General features: G+C 40.1%; 1 protein-coding gene across 20 annotated transcripts in view; it reads left to right on the top strand.

Annotated features, from left to right (window-relative positions):
• Sgce (sarcoglycan, epsilon) overlaps nucleotides 1–17,728 on the top strand; it is a 70,789-nt gene extending 53,061 nt beyond the window's left edge. For 5 of the 20 annotated variants that reach the window (XM_087658436.1, XM_087658432.1, XM_087658440.1 and 2 more), the window contains 6 exons: nucleotides 855–1,066; nucleotides 2,005–2,031; nucleotides 2,732–2,920; nucleotides 13,861–13,904; nucleotides 14,763–14,797; nucleotides 17,439–17,728. In XM_087658436.1, the coding sequence (XP_087514562.1) occupies nucleotides 855–1,066; nucleotides 2,005–2,031; nucleotides 2,732–2,920; nucleotides 13,861–13,904; nucleotides 14,763–14,797; nucleotides 17,439–17,489 (558 nt within the window). In that variant the 3' untranslated portion in view covers nucleotides 17,490–17,728. 20 annotated transcript variants of the gene reach the window in all.
• The last annotated feature ends 6,956 nt before the right edge of the window (nucleotides 17,729–24,684 follow it).

Here is a 24,684-nt window from a genome sequence, read left to right as displayed (position 1 = left end):
AGTTTCCTAATTCTACAAATTAAAAAAAAAAAAAAAACCTGTAGGAAATCAAGGTTTTAGCTATTCTTTGGAAGGAGGGAGAGGACTGATTATTTTCCTCTGGGCACTAAAGGCTTGGGCGGGTGGAGTTTTCCAGCAGAGAATGTTGAAAAAGGCCAAAAATAATTCTCTCAACATTTTTTTTTTAAATCATCAAATGAAACAAATTTCACGTTGCTACCTTTTTGGTGCCTTTCAGTAAAAACCTCAGTAGAATTAAATGGACCACAATCAAGGCAGATGTGTAAACATGGGTAAGGGAAGGAGGCATGGTGTCCATAAAATACCCAGTCACACCATTGGCTGGGGTGTGTTCTGCTCTTTTTCCTAAAATTAGTGTCAGCCACTTTGAAGAAGGATGGAGTCAGACGCTGGAAATCGTCTTTTCTTTTTGTTTTTCCCTTTTTCTATTCCACTAACCTTACAAACCATGCCTGAACACTGGCTTACCATCCGGTTTGTTAAACATTTGCGCTGGATGCTGCTCACAAGAGATGTACATACTGATATCAACAATTTCTGCTTTGCAGCCAGCAAGCAAGCGCGTGCACACACATATCTTGAGTACATGAGGGTATATGAGTGCTTATGTGAGTGAGGATGGGGAAGGTGGGCCAAGATATAGTATTTACTACCTTTATTCGTATTTGCCCCTAGCTCCAGTAATGAATAACAAATATGATAATAAACTAATTGGAAAAACAACTGATTTTTGAAGGTGATTTGTCAAAGACTGTTTTGGCATATCTAGATCTTAAAATCGCACACTGTTGGCAGTGATTAATTGGATGTACAATTGTCTTCTTTTATATCAGGTTGATAAAACAAAGCAAGTGTCCACCTATCAGGAAGTGGTTCGTGGCGAGGGCATTTTGCCCGATGGTGGGGAGTACAAGCCCCCTTCGGATTCTTTGAAAAGCCGAGACTATTACACGGATTTCCTCGTTACCCTGGCTGTGCCCTCGGCAGTAGCACTAGTTCTTTTCCTAATACTCGCTTATATCATGTGCTGCCGACGGGAAGGAGTGTGAGTACTTTCAAACGCTAATAAAGAATTGGCAAGCCCGCTCAGACAGTGATATAGACATGTCCATTAAAAGCAAAGTTGTGTCCAGTTCATAAAATAGACTGTAAATGAATTGAAATTTTGTTCAGATCAAACAGCAGTACTTTATTCCTTTAAAATGAATTAAAGTAGTTAGTTGGGAGTCTAGCAAACCAAATTAGGGGCCAAAATTACTTTATTCAGAAATGATTATGGCTAGATATAAATTCATGATAGAAAAACAGTCCCAAGAATAATTGAGGCTAGACACAGCAGTTATGCAAGCCATCTTGTGTGAGCAGAGACAGCAGTCTATTGACATGGTAATTGCATTTAAATAAATAAATTGTCTTAGTCAGTGTGATGAAAACTGAGGGTCAGAATTCTTCTTGAAGTCATTCTGCTGTCAAACAGGGTGACACAATCTAAATGTTTAAAATATATTAAAAAAATAACCGAGGAGTAAATTAATGAAAATAAGGTATCATTTGAGTAATGAGTCTCCCCTTCATGAATAGTTAGTACTTTCCGGACATCTATGTCAATTACGATAATCTCCCGAGATTACATGGAAGTCAGGGTACCAAAGCAAAGGCTCAAAAACCTCATAAAGCAGCAAGTAACACATTCTCCATTCTTCATGTGGCCTGACTTCATTATGTCATAGAGTTTATTTCAATCAAGAGCTTGATTCTTAATCTCCATTTTCTTCCATTTTTCTGTGTGTTTCTCATCAGTATTCCATTACTGTATGTGTACTCATCCAAGTAATATATAACCCTGGTGGCAAATGCTGCCTGGTTGCGTTTGAGTCCCGACATCAGCATTGCCACATCCCACAGGGTCCCATGAGCATATAGTCTTAATGTTTTTGAATATCAATGCTATTATTTAATTCATAAATTTTGTTTTGTTTCTAGGGAAAAGAGAAACATGCAAACCCCAGAGTAAGTGTCTTCTTTCCTGTTATTTTTCTTTCTCATTGTTTGTCGCTTCTCGGTTACCCATCATGCTCCCCACGTGTCTCATGCTCTCCTTTCTTTCACACCATCGCTCACACTTGACTTCACAAACTTGAAAGCTGCTTTCTAAATAGAGATGTTTAGGATGGGTAGACGCTAAAAAAATAAAAAGGGCTCAAAACCTAAGGCAACCTAGATAAACATTAAACCTAGACCATTTCAGATTCAGAATATTAACATGCCATTTATAGTATGTGATCTCCCAGTCTACATCTCCATAAACCAGAGGACAGATGACAAGGCCTTTCTTACATATTTTCCTGAATCCGCAGTAATAACCTTCTATAAAATGAACTCCCATGAGTATTTATAAATGCCCCCACCAGAAGCAATAATATAAAACACTATCAGAGTTTTCTCTTAATCGTAGGAAATAAATAGGTAACTAGTTTATGGCTTGGGCTTTAATATTAACATAGCGCTTCCTAGCTAAGATTTAACTTGAGCTTCACATAAAGACATATAAGATGTATGTTTCTCTGAGCTAGTTTATAGAACATCTCTCCCCAAAGCACGAATGTCTTATCTTTTAAGAAAAAAAAAATGTGTCCTTTTCAAATAGGCAACTCATTAAGGCTAGTGCATCATTTTAAATATATGTTGTTTTATTTCTTCTTTTGTATAGTATCCAACTTGTCCATCACAGCTCTATTCAGAAATCTACCAAGGAGCTTCGAGACATGTCCAAAAACAGAGAGATTGCATGGCCCCTGTCAACACTCCCCGTGTTTCACCCAGTGACTGGGGAGATCATACCTCCCATGCACACGGACAACTACGACAGTACCAACATGCCCTTGATGCAGACACAGCCGTGAGTATCTTATGGAAGCACAGTGGCCGGCATACATGGGGGTTTCACCAAATATCTGTCCAAACCATAGCATTTAACCATTACTGGTTTTGTTCGTTTATTATTGGAGAACACTGTATCAAAATAGCATCACTTGGCTTGATATAAATGTAGTAGAATCAGTTCAAGGGTTTTTTCCTCTAGTCATAAAAATCCATCAACATCACTGTGTGAGAAATTGACACTGATAATAACTCAAATGTTTGTCCAAAGATGAGTCATTCTGAAGAGACAGGCAGAGGCTAAAATATGACAGTCCCATTGTTTTTAAGAAATGATGGTTTTGGTTTGGTTAACTTTTTTTTTTCAATACCATAGACCTATATAATCTAAACAATTTTTGTTTCTTCTGCATAAATGATTTTTAAGTTCCTTTTTCTCTTTCTCTCTCTATGATTGGTTTGTATAGAAAATGAGCAACTCTCTCCAGGCTCCCAACATGCGATTATTTTGGTTTTGGTTTTGGTTTCCTGTAGCCCAGGTTGGCCTTGAACTTCTGGTTCTACTCTAGCTGCCAAGTGCTGGAAACACAGGCGTGTGCTACCATGTCCAGATGAACATACAGTTAATAGCCAATCTTCTGTGCTTTAGAGACAATGGTCAGGAAGCCAGGAAAGGGACTCTCGTGACTCGGTGTGGGGAAACATGGTGAGGAATTGCATATCCTCAGAGACTAGATTTTTGATATATGAAGTGGTTGGTAAAACTTTAGAATGTAGCTCTCTTTTTTCTTTTTCATCTTGTCTTAGAATGGGCTAAATCGAGTTGCCCCAAGAACAAGAAGTCACATTTTTATCCTTCCTATATTAAAGTAAATGGAATGGATGTGCAGAAAAATCTCTCTGTTCTTCTGTCTCTCTCTCTCTCTCTCACACACACACACACACACACACACACACACGAAACTTTATCTGAGAACTATGTTGAACATATTTTTTCTGTTGAGAGTGCTCACTTATCATTATATAAAACGTATATGCTAGATAATATCAAACAATAATTACATAGAGCAGGGTAAACAGTCTGTGCATTTACCCAAAACACTTAAACTATAACATAATTATAAATGTGTCTTCAATTTCTAACCTCATCTACTTAGGTTTTATAGGCCAAGGCTGTGTGTGTGTCTTTCAATAGTGTGAAACTTTGCATGCATTTGAATTTAGGATTTTGGAAATAAATGTTATACTAGTGATATGCAAATGTAAGTTTCACAATGTTTAATTTTAATATAGAGAAAGTATGTACATATATAGTCTCTTTGTAAAGGTTAGTGTTCCATTGTTATAGGCTAGTCTAAGACCCCATTTACTAATATTAGGGACTGACAAGAAACATCAGTAGTTTTAAGAATATTTTAATAATATCCAGCTTATCCATCGATCCAATTTTTAGATCATATCCAAATTTTAGAATCATCATTGGTACTTAACTACAGTTTCCTACATTGTGTAACATGTCAGAGAAGTGTTCATACTCTTCAAAACTTGAAGTTAGTAAGTGTCCTTGGAAATCAGATTTTGTTTGTTTTCATTTTTGTGCCTTTTTTATTCTGGGAGGGCTGCATGCTATAGTGTTTACCCAGTGATCATGACAAACGATAGAGGTTGTTTCTCTTCTTCCACCATGTGGGTCCTAGGGATCAGACAAGTCATTATTCTCTGTGGCTAGAGTCTTTATCCTCTAAGTTATGTCACGGGATTCGTCTGGAATCTGTGGTTAAGGGTGAGGATGGCTAATTTCCAGAGACCACAGGTCTGGAAATGTTTCTGTTGCTGACATCCTGATGCTTTAAAACTTTAGAATACAGCAGCAGTTCCTATGGTGAGTTGAGAAACGAGGATGAGTGTAGTGCAGTGAGGGTAGGCTAGTGATGTCTAAATGAGAACTGAAAGGCTGCAACCGCTTTTAAAGACATCCTTTCTAGTCATGGATGTTGAGAATAAAATTATCTCCTTTAAAAAATTGATTTTCTTGGGTCCTGGATTTTGCACCACTATTATTGATATATAAACAAACCAAAATTTTCTGCTAGTTTATGTGTCTGCCTTTCTCAGGCCTTTCCAGAGCCCATTAAGACCACTCTTATGCAGATAAGCTCTTTGCGAGTACAATAGGTTATTACACTGAACTTGCAACAATTTCAACATATATGTGTTTTGAAGTCTGGAAAACCTTTCTATTATTCCTATTTCTGCTAATGGAAAAGCTCCATTAACTAACACTTCTGAATAAATAGGGTCCGTAGATAATTGATGATGTTCCCAGTGATTGTTCTGAGGCACCGTGGGATCATCAAGTGTGCCTGACTCATCAGAGGAAAATTAAATTACATTCGGTGTTGTTTCGGTGTTGAGTGTATATTATCTTTCTTTTATTCTTGGAAATGGATAATATGTGCACGGTCTCTATGGTAACTCCCTATAAGCCAGAATATGTGATTAACCTCATTTTCTAACTATGCCAGATAATAGGGAATTTATTGTGTCAGATTCATCAACACAGTTTTTATTACAGATTCTCAACTTTTACAGTTTAACTGAAAATAATATTTTTTAAAAGTTTTATTTTAGCCATCAAGCAGACAGATAAATATTTTGGTCATTTGGATGGAACGGAGTTTTCAAGGCGAAAATGAGATATTTATTTGAGCAAGCTTACGGTCCTTGTGGCCAGGTGTGTGCTTGAGTAATACTGCTTTGTGTTTCCTCACGAGCCCTTTGTGAAAGGGCTAGCATTCGGCCTCACACATCGAATGTGCTAAACCTGTCTTTCATAAAGAGTTTGATCAGCTACAGCATTTCATGCTTCTTTTTCAGCTTTGGCAGCAAAAACATTCAGCCAAAGCGATATGTCCAAACACTTGAATGAACTTAGAAGTAAGACTCAGGACCTTTCAAAGCTTTCCTTCGGGGCCCATAAAAAATTATTTAGTCTTTTAACCAAGCCAATCCACTTGAAAGGTATAGAAAGCTCACAACAGCGGTGTGTAACTAAGGGCGCCACAGTTATCTCATACAGAGAAATCTTTCTTTCTTTCTTTCTATCGTCTGTCTTCCTTTCTTCCTTTCTTTCTTTTTTTTTTCTTTTTTCTTTTTTTTTTTTTTTTTTTTTTTTTTTTTTTTTGGCACAATAGTCTGGGCTCCAGACTAACACCATAAACTGGTTAAAATCAATCAAGAGTAGGCATATTCATGTGTAGGTGATAAATTTAACAATAGACGAAGATGAATGAGGTCAGCGTGAGACCAGAGTATTTCCCATTTCTGAGAGCCACTTTGGATAGTGTGTGGCCATTGACCTCAACGGTATCTCTGAGCCTCTGAGCCGGGCTACCGGACACTAACAGTGGAAGGGATAGGACTGAGAGGCACGCCACGTGCTCAGAAAAGGGGAGCGTGGAGAACATGGCTCCTTTTACATTTCAGATGGCTGAAACAATACAAACACATGGTGATATTTTCGCCTGGAGATGAGACAGAAGACCAATTTCATGGGATCCTTGCTTAGGATGATCTTGGAGGTACAAGGCCAGACACTGCAAAGATAATGGAGACTCTGTAGTTCCTTCCAGTTAGTTTCTCTCCTTAACACCTTGTGCTACCGGTTTCACCTGTGGCCATGGCAAGTTTCTTAACAATGGTGCTTTGCTATTGTTACCTAGACATTTTTTAGATATTTTAGATTCTTCTAGTTTCTAGTTATGTCCTTTTCCTCTTCCAACATTTTATTAAGGACACTCTACTAAGGTCACCATGTTTCCTTGGCCTCCTTTGCTCTGGGCTCTTCCTTAGACTTTCGGGAGTGCCTTGATAGTGTGAAGTGTTCAGGGGAGTGGTCCCTATCCTATTGTTGCCTAGTCAGGCTCTGGGCTTCCTTCCTCCATTGTCTGGGTCTCTCAATGAATACACACATTTCATGCGTTTCAGTTTTAGAAATCACATTTTGGAGTGATTTTTAAATGTAAATATCATTGACCCAAAGAATCATGGAGGGTGGGGTGATACTTTTAACTGAAGGCTTAGCCAAAACACTAGAAGGTGTACTCTTTATACAAAGTTAAGTTCCAGAGTCACAGAGTTTGATGTCCTTAAATTGAAAGACAATCAAATGCCTCAGTGGGATCTCAGTGGGGGTTTTGCAAGGCAGAGGTCATCCCTAAATCAGGGCAGTGAAGGCAGGTGGAAATGGAGATCCCAGAGGTGAGAATTGCAGGGCCTCCAGGACTTTCTGACTGGGTGTAACCAGTACAGAAAACACCTTCATTCTGTCACCTGCTGTTTTAAAAGGTGGTTGATTTTCTTGTCCCTCAAGGGGCTTGGGTGGGATCCTGAAGTGGGAGGCCTGGTGGATTTTATCTGTAAAGTTTGGGCTCTTTGTGAGCATCTGCAGCTAACCCTGTGGACATTTAATTAAATTCTTCAGCTGCTTGAAAGAAATGCCGGGGGGGGGGGGGGGGGGGGGAGGTTGGCTGATGGGTAGTAACTTAAAAATGTGGCCAAATAAGAGAGCAAAACAATGAAACTTGAAAACTAAAATAAATAAAGGGATAAACATTCCTTAGAAAATGTAGTCAATATATACTTTTTTGCCTTGAGAAGCAAGTATAGCCCGGAGGATCCAAAATACTGAATTTTCTAGAAAAGCACTGATGCCTTTTGAATTGTTTAGGAGCTGTATTAACCCTAACCCTAACCCTAACCCTAACCCTAACCCTAAATTTAAAACTAACACTAACCTTAATCCTTTTGTAACTCTAACCCTAACTCTAACACTAACCTTAACCACAAACCCTAAGACCAAACCCTAAACCCTAAACCCTAACCCTAACCCTAATACGAAACCCTAACTCTAATCCATAAACCTAACCCTAATTTATAAACACTAACCCTAATCCTAACCCTAATCCCTAAACCCTAACCCTAAACCCTAAACCCTAATCCTAACCCTAAACCCCAAACCATAACAATAACACTAAACCCTATTCCTAACCCTAACCCCTAAACCCTAACCATAAAACCTAAACCCCAATCCCTAAACCCTAACCCTAACCCTAAACCCTTAATCCTAACCCTAACCCTAAACCCTAACCCTAAACCCTAGCCCTAACCCTAAATCCTAACCCTAAACCCTTAATCCTAACCCTAAACCGTTAATCCTAACCCTAACCCTAAACCCTAACCCTAGCCCTAACCCTAAACCCTAACCCTAAACCCTAACCCTAAACCCTAACCCTAAACTCTAACCCTAAACCCTAAATCCTAACCCTAAACCCTTAATCCTAACCCTAAACCCTTAATCCTAACCCTAACCCTAAACCCCAATCCCTAAACCCTAACCCTAACCCTAAACCCTAACCCTAAACTCTAACCCTAAACCCTAAATCCTAACCCTAAACCCTTAATCCTAACCCTAACCCTAAACCCCAAACCATAACAATTACACTAAACCCTATTCCTAACCCTAACCCCTAAACCCTAACCATAAAACCTAAACCCCAATCCCTAAACCCTAACCCTAAACCCTTAATCCTAACCCTAACTCTAAACCCTAACCCTAAACCCTAAACCTAAACCCTAACCCTAACCCTAAATCCTAACCCTAAACCCTTAATCCTAACCCTAACCCTAAACCCTAACCCTAACCCTAAACCCTAATCCTAACCCTAAACCCTTAATCCTAACCCTAACCCTAGCCCTAACCCTGTCTGAAGACAGTGACAGTGCACTCAGACATAAAATAAATAAAAAATTAAATCTTTAAAGAAAAAAAATTCAGATGGAGAATTCTTCCTCCTTTGTACACCTTATAGAGTATAATGTTGATTTTAGTTAAAACTATAGTTTTCTCCTTTAAACCCTTACTAGTGTTTCCAGGCTCTGCGTAACCCTCTCTGACTCTCCTCTTCCAATTTCCTAATTTCTCAGCAAAAAGAGTTGTAGGTCCAAGCCCTCATTTAAGAAGGAAAAAAATGAAGGTTTTGGCAATATCGACTTTGCTAAAATAATTGGCAATTTTCCCAAATAATGTAACTACTCCTTGCAGCTAAATGTGGCCATATTTTAAAAGACATTTCACACACTGAGGCCTTCTCTGCCCCACCCCACCAAGCTCTGGCGTAGATTCTGTGTCTTTATGCAAATCATTTTGTTTTCTAAGTCTTCAAGCCACATAATCGGTTGATAATCATCCGCCTTATCCATTGACTTACTCTACAGGGGAGCCAACAATGTAAATTACCTTGAAATAGTTGTACGAAGAACGGATAATTGTGTACTCCTCCAAATCACTTGTTTACTAATGTGCAAATTATTACCTTTGCTTTCGTAAAGAATGAAGCTTGTGCAATGACTAATTTGCACAATTTTCTATTTAGATGCAGGTAATTAATGGTAATAAAATTGGAAAATAATGCGATTAATTCAGAGAATCACAGTTTTTCTTGGCTTTCTATATAATGCAGCAGTTTACATACTATAACCTTTCCATAGGCCCATTAATAACTTAATTACTCTAAATAGTCTTATGACTTTATAAAGGGCCTTTCTTTGAAGGATTATAGGTACTCCGTTTGAAGTTCACCCCACTCTCCTGTCCACTTGCTTATAGTGGTCTGTTTTTGTCGAACATGGACATGTTCCCACAGGCCCCACTGCTGTCTCTTCATCACAGCCCAGAATTGTGAGTGGGAGGTATATTATTTGGTATGCCAGCAAAAGTATGTTTATGAGCACCTCTCTACATTAGGTGACACAGGCGACTTCATATAGACCAGGTGGACTGGAATTTGCTGAATGTCCCAGGCTGGCCTTGAACCCACAATCCCCCCACTTAAGCTTCCTACTTGTTCACACAGAACTTGTTTTTCTTTAACCTATTTGCATGTGTGAGCCCTTCTATATAACTCATCCAACATTTCATTCGCAGGCTTAGGGAGAGCATGACCAGCATTCAGACGTAGCCGGATGCAGTGTTGGTTGTTTTTAATCCCCAGACTAACTTGAGGGTACAAATGACTTTCTCACATACCTTTTCCACATGTCTTCTAAGGGTATCTGTTCTTCAACCAACAATTGCTCATCACCCACCCAAGACCATTGTGACCGTAAAAGTTTGGCAATGGAGCCAAAGAAAAGTTCCAGGAAGTGACAGGCCTGGGTTGACTTTGACCAATGATTTTTAAAGAATATTTTATTGAAGAATGTGCTGTGGGGCCCAACACGAGTGTGGGGTTCCAGAAGCCTTATCCAAACACAGACTTTGAGTTTAGGGTACCCTTTGTCTACAGCTTTTGAAAAATTGGGGTTTTTGACTAAGAGTTGCCTGTATCAGAACACTTCAACTCTGGCTTTTCCCCTCCTTTCCTGGCAAATGTAGTTGACGCATGTAGGGTGAAGCATTTGTTTTTCAGGTGTCTGTGTGCCTGCAGGAAGTGGAGAATGAGGAAGTGTGTTTCAGAATGTAGGGAAAGTGTTAGAGCAGTTTTGAATGTGGACTGGAACCTTGTCAGTTATGCCTGAGGAGCTGAAATGAGGCTTCTTCCCACCCTCCTCCCCAGGGCACATCTAATTGCATTCCGGGTTGTATAATAAAGGTCTTGGGATTTTCCATTGTTAAATGCACAGCTGGTCTCTTTATGGCTTCTAAATCAATTCTTTGACCTTCACGAAGGAAACCAACATAAGTACATTCTGTAAACTTCTGAACAAACAAACCAACCAAAAGAAATGTCTCCTAAACCACATAAGCTAAGCCCAGTAGTAAAAGAGGATGTAACCATTAGGGTAAATTATTAAATAATTTCCTTAACTTGGATGAGAATTGATTTTGTTAATATTTTAAGTGAGACTTATTTTTTTGTTTAAACACTCGAAGACATTTAGAAGAGATTATGAGTTTAGGCTAGGCATGCTTCTTTAATCCTAGCACTCAGCTGAGGCAGGGAGATTTCTGTGAGTTGGGGCTAGCCTGATCTACACAGTAAGTAAGAACCTGTTCAAACAAACAAACAAAACAAACAAACATACAAAACCACTGGAGACTTTAAAGAATATTCAGGTAGCAAGTGCTATTTTCCACTTCTTTCATTATGTATTTTTGTTTCTTTATTGTGTATGGTGTGAGCATGTAGGTGAGCCTGTGTGGGGGAGGGGGGTATGTGTGCATATACCCATGACTGATATGGGACATCTTTTTTAATTGCTCTCTATCTTAGGTTGAGACAGGGTGTTCCTTGGAACCTGGCCCTTAGTGTAGGGTAGGCCAGTTTCCTTCACACATTCTTAGTCTCTTTCCCCTGCCTCCAAGCCTTGAATTATAGGAAGCCTGACATACCCAGACAGCATATTACGTAGATTCGGAGGATCTGAACTCTGGTCAGCATACTTGCATGACAAGCACTTGACTCACTAAGTCATCTGTCCCCAGCCCCTTTGGAGCATGAGATTTTTGCCTTGCAGGAGTGACTTAGATGAGGGATTGTCAAACTCTTTGTCTTGGAGGGGTCCTAGACACGTTTAGGACTTCAAGTGAGGCAAAGAAATCACAGGAGGCAAGATTCCTAGCTCCTTTGTTCCTTGTTGGTACATCAGAGTTCTCTGTATGATTTCAGCTAAAGAATTGCACTACTAAAGAGAAACAAACCACGTGGACACGCCTTACTGCCTCGAAAAGGTTGACTCTGGGATTCATTCCATCGACAATCTAAATCACATATTTTCATAAATGAAGAACAATATAAAATTTGATATAGAAATTAGACATCTACATGTTAATAAATGTGTGTCTGTTACCCGAGTCTTTGCAAGTATCTCACTTCTGCATATATCATTCAAAAATGACTTCATGTTTCTTTCCTCTTAGAGTTATTAACAAACTAGGATGGCTCTTACTAATAAGGCAATTTGGATCAACAGAATGCTGAATGCAGAAAAAATATAATAGCAGTCGGCACATCTGAATACCTACTAAATGGCTTAATTATTACCTAATTTGGAAGTGCTTAGAGAGTGAAAAACCTAGAGAAGAGGTCCTGTTTATTTTTATTTTCTGCACCATATCTATGTGTGGTGCATGTACATACACGTTCCCATATGTGTGTGCATGAAGAATGCATATGCGTATATGGAAGACTCAAGGGTAATACAGGAATCTTCCTTGGAAACTACCTTGTTTAGGAAGGCAGAGTCTCTCAGTCAAAATCAGAAGGAGCTGATTCCTAAACTAATTACATCCACCTCTCCAGAGAGAGCCCCTTGTCTCTGTCTTCCTAGGGCTGGAATTATGGGCCGACTGACACCTACCTGGCATTTATGTGGGTGATGGGAATCTGAATTCTGATATTGTACTTGTCCAGCAAGTGGCTAATCCACTGAGTTATCGCCCCAGACCCCAAAAACATGGTTTCTAAGGTGTTGTTTTTGTTTTTTTTTTCTTTTTTTTTTTTTTTTTCCGGAGCTGGGGACTGAACCCAGGGCCTTGCATTTGCTAGGCAAGCGCTCTACCACTGAGCTAAATCCCCAACCCCTAAGGTGTTGTTTTTTAATTAAAATATTTCAACATTTAATACATTCCTATGGAATCTTTTACTCCTAAGAGTAATATGTATCTACTCTATGTATTTTTTAAAAAAGGGTCAGTGAGATGATTTAGCAGAGGCTATCAAGCATAGATAAACTTTGTTCGATCCCACCATATATGGTGGAGGGAGAAACTGGAACCTGCAGGTTGACTTCTGACCACACCCCTGGGACAGCACACAGGTAGGGCCACAAACAAACACAGACACAGGTTTTGTAAGTAATTTATATCTGCTGTAGCAAAGACAACTGCAGGCTCATCAAGTTCTTCCCCCACCCCAACAGGTTTTGTTTCTCATATAGGGGGCAGATCTCGATCTCTCTCTCTCTCTCTCTCTCTCTCTCTCTCTCTCTCTCTCTCTCTCTCTCTCTCTCTCTGTGTGTGTGTGTGTGTGTGTGTGTGTGTGTGTGTGTGTGTGTGTGTGTGTGTGTGTGTGTGTTGGGGGGGTACAGATAGTTTTCTGACTGCTTAAGACATACTAAAGAAGCCAGAAATTGAATTTGCCAATAGATATAAAGAAATATTGAGCTGTGTGTTACAGATCTGTGTCTTGGGAGGTCATCTGTCAGCAGTGGGTTGTAAGGGAGGAAGAATGTGAATGAAGAAATACATCAGACCTGTCAGAGGCTCCAAGGGAGACATGAAGATGTAGAAGAAGGAACAGATTTAACAAAAGCTGAGAAATGTCCCGAGACCCCAGTGATTGACTTTGGGACTAGAAAGGGAAAGGTCAAGGGGGACCTGGAATACTTACTAGTACAGGCAGGGAAATGGCTTTTTTTTGGTGTGAAGATAGGATATTTAGTGAATAAAGGTGGTGATATGCCTTCAAAGCTAATACAAAATGCTAGTGATGATGGTATGATATGACGATGTATGTACACATGTAGACATATATGTGTATGCATACATAGATACCGGTTTCGTGATCTAGACCTAGTTTGAGATTGTACACATCAGTAATTTAATTGCTGTCATCCCTGTGTTTATATCTTTATCCACTGTTATTAGCTGTGTGATTTTCGAACTCCAAGGCTTTTTTCACATGTAAGAAAATAGAAAACTTAATAAGACCTAGGTTGTAAAATCATGATGGAGTTCTCTTATGGCGTGTGGTAAGAATTTCATGGACATTATCATAAATTGCTATTTGTCTTCCTTGGTCTTCAGTTTCCTCATGAATTAACTCCAGAGAGGGGAGTAGAAGTCGAGCCCATTATCCGAGTGGTAGCTCTCTTTGCAGATCTCCATCTTAATGTGTCTTGGTCTCTGTTTACCACTGTGCAAATACATTTTTACTCAATAATGTTAATCATTTCTAGGAACTTGCCACACCAGACTCAGATCCCCCAACAGCAGACTACAGGTGAGTACTAAGATATAATCCAATGTTTATGGACGAAGCTAATATAGTAAAAGATTATCATAGCACTGTATAATTGATGGCACTTTTGTCTTTATCAAGGAAGGCAAAACAGTTGTATCATTCCTTAATTAGACTGAGAAGCTCAGGATAATGGCTTAAACTACTGCGTAAATTGGCATCATTACAAACAAAGGGTAAATGATCTTAAAGCAGCAGCATCCACGGAGGTCTTGTCTAATTAAGAAAGACTGAATTCAACTCCCTTTCTATATAGGAACTCCCTATTCTTTCCTTTGGTATAAAAGATTTTTAGCTTGGATGGGTCCAGGATTTGTCTCAGTAAGTGAGCAGGTTGAAACTGACTCTCACAAAGGGCAGCCATTGTGACTAATCGCTGAGCCTTCAGGGCGATCAATGAGAAATGGTTGGCCTGGCTTTAAAGCTGCTTTAAAAGGCATTAGAATATGACCAGCAAAGACAAGATGGCGGACCAATCTCCCTGGGCTGTTCTGTTTCCCCAAGACTTGCTTTCTTTAAGTTCAGTTCTTTCAAGTGCCCCTAAAAATTTTCCACAGCCAATTATTTCATTCATTCTTAACTTATTCACGATTGTCTACTAATTAGTGGTTGGTTCCTAGTTCGAATTGCCAGGCAACCAGTAATGCCTTTGTTCCTCTTTTGGAAAGCAAGAGAAGTTCTAAAAATGTAAGTTGAGTGTGGAATTCTAAGTATGAATAGTGGTTTTGTGGTGGGAAAAGCCATTAAGTGAGTCTCCAAAAAATGCCAGCCACATGTAGAAATGTATTGGATGTTTTCATTCAGCATTATCTCCTCTATTACTGCTTTCGGGAATTTAAGGAGATTTTCGTTTGACAACTTTTCAAAGATTTGAGGCAAGTATAATAAAGTTTTTCATCAGATTTTAATTATAAGATGATGTTTATCAGAATTGTTCCTAGGGTTTTGATTGCTTCATTTAATTAAATGCTAATGTGATTCGAGTAGACCATTCAATATATTGACGGGTGGTGCACTTCTGTAACGTCCAGGAGATTGATGAGGAAACAAACTTAGTTATAAATATTTGTCACTGAAAGAGGAAAACTTTCAAATTCTTATCTCTAATCCCATGCCTGTCTTTTTAAAGAGAAAAAAAAAAATTTAAAGGAACATGACTGTCTTAGCCACCAACAGACACCATGACCAAGGCAACTCTTCTAAGGATGACATTTAGTTGGGGCTAGATTACAGGTTCAGAGGTTCAGTCCATTATCATCAAGGTGGGAGCATCCCGGCAGGCATGGTGCAGGAGGAGCTGAGAGTTCTACATTTTCACCTGAAGGAAGCCAGGAACGGACTGAGCATCCTCAGGCAGCTAGGAGGAGGGCCTCCAAGCCCACCCCCACAGTGACACACTTCCTCCAGCAAGTCCACACCTTCTAATAGTGCCACTCCCTGGGCCAAGCATATGCAAGCCATCACACATGAATATGACAAAAATGATACAGCACCTTTCTCTCTAACCATGGAGGTTTGTCTCTCTTGAGCTGTCAGTTTTCTAACTCTTGCTCACTTGAGGCGTGCAATGAGTAGACACCACAGAATTTCTAGGATAATCGTAAATATTTTTTGAGACTTGTGAAAAATGTAGATTTTTTTTTAACTGTTTGCCTAATAGGAGAATAGACATCTTGAATGGGTGCCGTTTAAGATGGTACCAGTAGTGATGGTACTTGTTTGATAGGTTGGGTCACTGTGCTCACCCTATTAAAGGGGCTTCCCCTGAGAGGTCTTTTGGCTTCTCAACCTCATTTTTTCCCAGCCTTTCTAAAGAGATTTTGGGGAGGAGGCATTTCGGTTGAAAGATTTCATCTTTCTGGTTAAGACTGACCTACGATACTCTCTTGTCTTCTTAGGTTTTCTCCACTTTGACTCACGTTACAGACTAGAGGGTACTCTTTCCTCTTGGCTGTTTTGCTGTTTTTCTTCTCTCAGTGAGCCTCTTGAGGGTCTGAGTGTTAAGAGGAGGGAGACCACTGTGTTACCTGTGCTCTTTCTGCCTCCCAAACATTTAAAACTCAGGGGCTTTAGGCCTACAGGGGAGGAACTAAGGGACAGTTACAGGTTTATCCTCCCTCTATTCATTTACATTAAAATGCTGTTCTTCCAGGCTTCTAGTTTATTCTGTTGTATTTGCAAATGCATGGATCTGGGGCCCTTTGTGTATTTTCAAGAGTACCTTTGAGCTGCCTCAGTGTGGAGGGGCTGATCTGTGCATGATTATTGTGAAACTCTGATGGGCTTTCTCTTTATAAGGGCAATAGGGCTCTCAGGTCATCTCTTGGAGCAAGTCATTCTACTTATAGCTGCCTATATGGACTTTATCAGCCGAAAGCTGATTTGCAACCTGTTTCTTGCAGTTAGCTGTTTTCTTTTAAATTCCCATCAAAAGTTTAGCGAGTGAACTCGCTGGTGATGCTGTGTTGCTGGGCTGGAGCACTGGCTGGGGTAATAGAGCAGTTAAGGGCAGACAATAGAACTACCTTCTGGACTGGGTCCAAGGCTCAACCTCTTTCAGGTCCTTACATTCTCTCTGCCCCTCCAACACATGTGGTGTTTTTGAAGCCACTGCTAAAAGGTACAGTCATACATCCCGCAGTCAACCTCATTCTGCTTGTTTATTGAGAGAAGTTTTCAGGCTTTTTGAGAAAATAAATCATTATAGCTCGGTTTAAGAAAAGAAGTGCTAATCTAGAATTAATCCCTTTATTCTCTTAAGATCAAACACAGAAAAATAATGCAGAACAATTATTATTTTTAACTTACGATGATAGAAAAGTTCTTGCATAGACTTGTTGGGGCACCAGTGAAAGGGGAAGCCCTTGGTCCTGCCAGGGTTGGACCTCCAGGGCAGGGGTATTTGGGGGTGGGGGCGGTAAGGGAGGTGGATGGGGGAAACACCCGTATGGGAGAGGGGGAGAGGATGGGGGTTTCTGGACAGGAAACCAGGAAAGGGAATAACATTTGAAATGTAAGTAAAGAAATATATCTAATACAAAAAATTAAATAAATAAATAAAAAGAAAAGTTCTTGCAATCTAGATTTCATGTATGTGTTTATGACGTGTGTGTGTATGTATGTATGTGCCCTATATGATATATATGGTATGGTATAAGATACATATGATATTACAGTATGATATATATGAATGTGTCCTATGTACAACATAAAGCAGAAGTGATTCTGTTTAGGTCAAGGCAGGGAATGGATGGGATGAAGAGGACCAGACCAAAGGAAAGGAGAATTAAAATAAAGGTGATAAAGTTCAAATATGAGCAAAATCCAAGATACATACGTGTGGAGACATAAAGCCATCCACCATTTTGTATGTTAGCTAGAACATTTAGTAATAATGTAATATAAACATTGTATCCATTTAAAAAAGAGAGGCCATCTTGTACTAAGCCTTATGTTCAAGATCTAAACATGCCATAGCCTGCCTACCTCACATTTGTGTTGTTATCCCGGTTCTAGGTAAATGGTATCCCTGAAGAAAGAAAGCTGACGGAAGCCATGAGTTTATAATCAGCAGCACAGCAATCACGTCTCCCCCCCCCTTCACCTCCAATCGTGCATGAGCTTTCCTGACATCATTGTGCATGTCGACTATATTACATCCATACCAAATACTATCACCTAGCTCTCTCATTTACTAATGTATTTTTTTTGTACTTAAAGCATTTTTGAAAATTTATAAGACATCAATGACTTTATATTTGTTACAATAAAAAGTGAACTTTAAAATAAATATTAATGAAGCCTAATGGATGGTAAATAATTTCTTCAGAAATGTATTCGGTTGCCTCCTGCGTGGTAGAAGTCTGTTAGTCACTAGGAGCAGGGTCATTCAATAGGATTTTTTTATTAAGTGCTTCTTATGAATTGTGTTCCAAGTGAGCAACCCATTCAAACAATGCTTTAGCTCCCGCAGTGTATAGAGCCTCTTGTTTCATTGTGTTTCACAGAGTGCTTTAGAGTGAGCATAGTGGTTTTTGACAGAGAATAGAACATGCTCAGTTTATGTAGGGCAGCCCAGGGTGTATGCTTAGCTTTATAATTGGATGTTTGCAAGCCAGGGTCTGTCCCACAGAGAGAACAGTTACTAACAGGGCTGTAAATCAGCCCTGCAGTGTCCACCATGGAAAATTTCATGGTCCCGGCTTGGTGGTGTCCTCATCCAATGTTCTTCTATGTCATGACTCCAACACTGTTGGGTCATCATGGCTCCCAGCTACTGGCCCTTTCAAAGAAGGTGTGATTACAGAAGATCTTTAGAAAATTAACATTAGTAAATGAGCTAAGTAAAAAAAAAAAAGATAAGGTAAGCTCATGTAATATTTTCCAAATAATTATTGTTACCTTGAGTCGTTAATTTCCAGATCCTGCATCTTTAGGTATTAAGACAATGGCTATAGTTTTAAGGTTAGCCGATTAGTCAGTATGTAGTGTTTAGTCTGACACCAGATTTAACTGCCTTTAAAAGAAACACATCTGCTCATTTGGAGAAAAACTTCTCCTAAATGACAGATATTCCACAGCAACTCTTCACTGTTGAGATTAACCTGGAATGAATGTTTGATCCGACCAAGTCATAGTATCTTGTTCCCCTGAGGCCATGTGTCACATGACACAGGTCAATCCGAGCCCTCTGAGATTTGAGGTTTATCTTTTTTTTTTTTTTTTTTTTTTTTTTGTTTTCAGGATTCATCTTTATTTTCATAAGTTTGTCATTTTAAATACATACTCTCCAATTCAAATAGCCTATGTGCTGGGTTAGTCTAAGCCACCCTAGGGCTAAAATGGGAGAAACACAAGTTTGAGAGACTACCCCAGGCTACCTAGCAAGCTTCTGTTTCAAAACTAGAAAGAAATGGTTTTGCTGCAAACCCAATAACAGGAACAGCCTAAGTGTATACTAGGAAAAAAAAGTAGAAATAACCAGAAATTAGCCTTATTTTTAAATTGGACTTGGCTTATTTTGAAAAGTACTTGCCATACAAGGAGGTCTATCTTTTTAAGGTACTAAGCTGAGAGGCTAGGGGTCAAGGGCCAATATAGCAGTAGTCACAGAAACTTACAGCTTTGGGATGGACAAGTTGCAAAACATTTTGTTTCTTCTATTTTGGGCAAGTTTCTGGTTTACCTGGTAGTTAGTCAGACGTCACACAAAAAATATAAATGGCATATAAATGGCACTTTGAAATCCAAAGTGTTCTTCTCTTTATTGTATACAACACATCATGTTCCATCAGAGGAAATGCTCAATCATGTCATCGGAAGGAATCCCCCCCCCCCTTTCTCCTCAGGATTTCTTAGGACTTACTGTACAGGTAGATGTTGGTGTCTTAGAGTCTCATTGCTGTGAACAGACACCATGACCAAGGCAACTCTCATAAGGACAACATTTGATTGGGACTGGCTTGCAGGTTCAGAGGGTCAGTCCATTATCATCAAGTGGGAGCATGACAGCATCCAGGCAGGCCTGGTGCAGGGGAGCTGAGAGCTCTACATCTTCACCTGAAGGAAGCCAGGAACAGACTGAGCCTCCTCAGGCAGCTAGGTGGAGGGCCTCCAAGCCCACCCCACAGTGACACACTTCCTCCAGCAAGGCCACACTTTCTAATAGTGCCATTCCCTGGGCCAAGCATATGCAAACCATCACAATTGGTTACTGTTTCTTTAACTTCTTTATTTTTTAATTGTACACATCTCCCTGTGTGGCTGGCCTGGTTCTCACAATCCTCCTGCCTCAGCCTGTCAAGGACCAGGATTACAGGCATGCAGTAATATGCCAAGGTACTCTATTTCATAAAGATGGATCTCTTTTTCTTCTAAGACCACCAGGGCATGGCCACTCGGTGTTCCTCGGGAGTGACCAACTGGCAATTGTAAGCATATTATGTTAGGCTCGTGTCCTAGGGAGAGAATGACTGTTCAGACTCTAGAGGTTGGGGCTGTGGCACAGAGACAGACTCAAACTGCTGGTCCTGTTGGTGAAATCCAAGTGTTCTGCTCACTGAGTGAGCAGGACTAGGACAGGCTATAATTGACAAAGAGTTACTCATTTGTGCAGAATTTTATGGAGGGATCTGAAAAATGCAGCTGGAGATACTATCGATCTTTGCCCTGACCATTGTCCAGAGCCTTACACATTGTTGACAACCTTAAGCTCTAAAAATCCACCTGAAAAGCAATCTTCCCTCTGATGTAAAACTCTGAGAGGTAAAGTCCAGAAGTTTCCCTTTGGTTTCTAATACTCTAATGACCCTTGTTTGAGTAAGGGGTTTTTGTTTGTTTGTTTGTTTGTTTGTTTGTTTGTTTGTGTTTTTAAATGGGTATTCATCCATAAACTGAAGATCTCTAAGCATCCTTGTAGTGAGGAAATGACTGAATGGTGGATTTGGAGTCCCCAAAACTGAACTTAAAATACCTTTTCAGTTGGCTACGATAAAGCCTTGTCCTAAAACCAATGTTCTACATTTGTGGAGATTTAATTAAACTTGGATTTAGAGTCCAGATATCCCAAGACACTATATATCCTCTGTCCTCCCAAGTATAGTCATCGCATAAGAGATTAATTCTTTTTGAGGAAGGCTCTTGGTTCAGTGATATAACTGTGGTTGTGAGGTTTCCCACCGTTCCATAGATCCCATGTACTCTAAAATTGAGTAGAGGAGCATGGCCCTCGAACGTACTGACCTCCCTAATACTGGTTCCCACCAAACCTCTGATTTTGGTTCTGAACCTATCACCACTGACTGCTGCATAATCAGTGGGATTTGACAGTGAACAACAAGGAATCATTAATGGTTAGAGGGACAATGTGTACTAAGAAAACTAGAAGCTTCAAAACAGCTATGTTTGAATGTTTGTTAAAAATTTCACATCTTGCCAAGTGGGGGATATCCAGAGGGCTCCCACCTACTCAGAGAAGAAGGGAAGGGGGGTGAGGGAGGGAATGACTGGGAAGGGGACAGTGATCTGGATGTAAAGTGGCTAAATTTAAAAAAAAATCTTTAAAAAGAATTTAACACACACACACACACACACACACACACACACACACACACACACACACACACACTTCACATCTGCAAGTCTGCCCTCTGTCCTGATGATAATGAAGAAATCTGGGCAAATGTGTTAAGGCTGATTTTGGAGCTAAGAGAATACTTAGAAAATTAGAAAATATTTAAGCCAACACTTTCAAGTACAGCAAGAAGCCGTGTGGCTCTGGGGATGCCCACCCCATGATTTAAGCTAACACTTTGCATGTTTGAACATCCCAATGGAGAGGATGGATGAGATTTAAAAAAAAAAGAAAAAAGAAAAATCCCAAGATGGAATGCATGTGAATAGCTCTAGAACATGCTTAGCATTTGTTTATTATTATTTTTAATGGACCATAAGTTCATCGGAGTCAATGTTCTAGAGATTCAGTGGTGACCCTGATTAGATACCAACACTCCTCATGTTGCTAATTGACCCACCATATCCATAAAGGCCAAAGTGGAATCATCATGACCCATATGTAGGAAAGTAATTGGTTCTATGGACCATGCTTGTCTCAGGAGTTCCTCATCAGCTCTGCAAAGAAGGAGCCGCTTCCATGAAGAAGCTCATGGTGACATGAAAGAGCTTCTAGAACCTCATGATGAAGAGAGGCGAAAGGGTTCTGAAGCCTGTAGATGTCCGTATTTAATCTGTGCATGTTTAGCAGAACACATTCCAGTGAGCATCGGGCTCTGTCAGAGACTCCAGCACAAGCAAGGGATACTGGTGAGGTGGGGGGCAGACCCACAAGGTCTCTGGGGCTGAGTTTTGTGTGAATTTAAGGGCAGAAAACAAAGCCTGAAGGGTTTTAAAAGGTGTCGATGTCATATTCTGCATTCCTAGCCATGTAATCTAACAATAGTATGGCGAGAAGTGGACAGAGTGGGTGTGAATAGAACAGTTAGGTCTATTAAACATACATGGAGAAATAATGGCGTCAGCCATGACTGTGAGTGTGGCGGAGGGGGGGGGGTGCCTCAAGAGCTCCTAAGGAAGTAAAGGGCAGCAGCTGCCGGTACAAATGTAGTTTGGAAAACGTGGGACGGAACAGGAAGGGGCCAGTTCTGACAGATGACACAGGGCAGTAAGCAGGGTTGAGGAAAGAAATATGAGTCCTGTCTTATGCATTGTGGACCTGAGGTTCTTTTCAGAAAACCAAGAACAGCAGGCAAGGGGGTATTTGAGTGTAAAGTCCGAGGAGCTCTGTTGGGGATGGGGCCTGATGGTGGAGGTGGTCATTGACACAGCCTATGGACACCCTGTTCTCTGTGTGACCATTCCCAGGTGTTGTTCAGCCAAAGAGTGGTATTCTAGTTCTCCAAGAGACAGGATGCACGTGCCTGGTGAATGTTTTCCAAAAGGTAACAACCCAGCTTCCAGGAAAGGCCGGTTAAAGGAAAACTAAGTGTTTCTCATGAAGAGGATGACATCTCTGTCTGGAGGAAGAGACTTAACATTCCAAGCTATCTAAACACTAAAGAGCTGACACAGTAGGCAGGCCCAGCTGTGACAGTCACCTGAGCATCACCCCAGACAAAAGCTGCCTGTCCTGCCATGCTGAGGAGATAGGGTGGGATAAGTGTCCCTTTAATCACTGCGGGGATCATTTTAAATTATTTTAAATGTGAACATTTTTCAAAATTAAAAAACCTTCAGCTGAAGTACTTAAAGTTTGATGAGATAGCGTATGCTCTTCTAGCCCGAATTTCCACCCCTAGCACAGTCCTCAGCCGTTCCCATGTGGTTTGGCTGGGTCTGCATACCTTTCCCTTGGCCTCTTTCTTCTCCTTTGTGGTCTTTTTTTTTTTTTTTTCTGTTGATGACCAGAACCTAAGTATTTGGTAGTGGGGGACTGGTGTGTAACGTTCCTCTAAAGCCACCATGTGGCTTTTTGTCCCCCATGTGGCTGACCTACATGCTACCTTAACTCAAACAGTGAGACCTCTTTCCTGCTCCCCTCTGTTCTCCTCCTCTGCACAGCTTCAGAGCTTCCCTGCCCTGGTCTCTGCCTTTTAAATGTGATTTTTGTTTCCTCTCTGAATGAACTGAAGCTTTGCCTGGCTTTCAATTTTTTTTCTGCCTTTTAATTCTTTAATCAACGGAGAAAACTAACCCATTTCCAAACCCCTAGATGATACAAATAATACCATTTTACACCCTAAACCACGTAGAGATGAATCGATAAAAACTATATCTGCTATTGGCACTTGTTCCAGTGACTCAGTTCTTCTTCCTTTTCCGTTCTTTCTTTTTCTTCTTCTTCTTTTTAAATGTAGATATGTGACTAGCTTTCTGCTTTTGGCTATTAGGAATGAGGACCACCATTTTCAACATGCCCCATCAAGAGGCCAATGTGTCATGTCTACTAGTATTCATGCTGATGTTGAACAGTTGGTTAAATATAGGTGTTTCGCAGACTTCTGTGGTTTATATGGCAAAATGGCTGCCTGGGACTAAACAGGAGGAATATGATACTATTAAACTTAAAGACCTGCAACACGATAACCAGTCTTGTCCTTCCCAAGTTCCGAGCTCATGTCACCAAGACAGGAATTCCAGATTACAGAAGACAATGGAGACATGGTGGTAGTGACTGTGGTCTCCAACTGAATTCCGAATCAGAAGCAAATAAGGCCTACTTATCAGATAATAGAATTCAATCAATAATAAATCCCTGGTTTTGATGACTAAACAGGTAATGTAATAGAATGCTTACTGTTTTTTAAAAAAGATTTATACTAAATGATTTAGAAGCAGAGTGAAATCATGTCCACAACTCATCCTCATCTACCTTACAAACTGAATGAAAACGGATGAACACAGCTTGGTAAAACACCAACATTTGATAAATCCTAGTTTATCTGGATTGTTTACTAAATTTAAAGTTTGTGCCCCTCTGTAATTACCTCAGAGGTTAACTTCTTAAAAATAACGCTGTCCAGGGCTGCTCCAGCAAGCATAGGTGCCTGCCCTTGAGCCTGAAGAACTGAGTTAGGTTTCTGGCAACAGGCAGAATAGAAGGAGAGAACCATTTACTGAAAGTTGTCCTCTGGCTTTTCTCGTGCAAACCGTGACACACCCAAATACGCCAAGCTATTTTTAAAAAAAATAGTAAAAATAACATTGTGACCAAAAATTGAAGGCTGGATGAAAGGACAAGAAATCAATGAAGAGGCAGAGGATCAACTGTTTTCGAGCTGAGGACGCTTTAGGCTCAGACGCGCTCCTCATTTGAACATAGAACTACTAAAACTTTCTGATGAGTTATATCACATGAATTAGGGAACGGAGGACTCAAGAGAGCTTCCAATATCACGGTGGGTGTTAGTTTGTGAATGTATTTTTGTTTCTTTCATTGTGTTGGTGAAGACATAAAGGATGAATGCAAGATTTCTTTTTATTTTGAGCATTTTTATTTCCTGTCAGAAAGATGAAATCTCTTCTAGGGACAAGAACAGGGTAAATGTGACATCTTGGGAGTTTTCAATGCCACCTGTCAATTTTTTTTGTCAGTCTTCTGAAACAAACCTTATGAGCTACAGCAGATGGTCAAATATTAGCTAGCCATCATGTTGTCTTGGTCAAAGAGTGTTCAAAGGTTCTACCATGGATATCAATAGGGAAGTCCAGGGGTCTTCTTCATAGGAATGTGTAACACAGCCTGTCT

This window comes from Rattus norvegicus, chromosome 4 (assembly GCF_021556685.1).
Source record: "Rattus norvegicus strain SHRSP/BbbUtx chromosome 4, alternate assembly SHRSP_T2T, whole genome shotgun sequence".
Classification (NCBI taxonomy): Eukaryota; Metazoa; Chordata; class Mammalia; order Rodentia; family Muridae; genus Rattus; species Rattus norvegicus.
The sequence above is the reverse complement of the archived record's forward strand: the minus strand, read 5'-3'. Positions and strand labels throughout refer to the sequence as shown.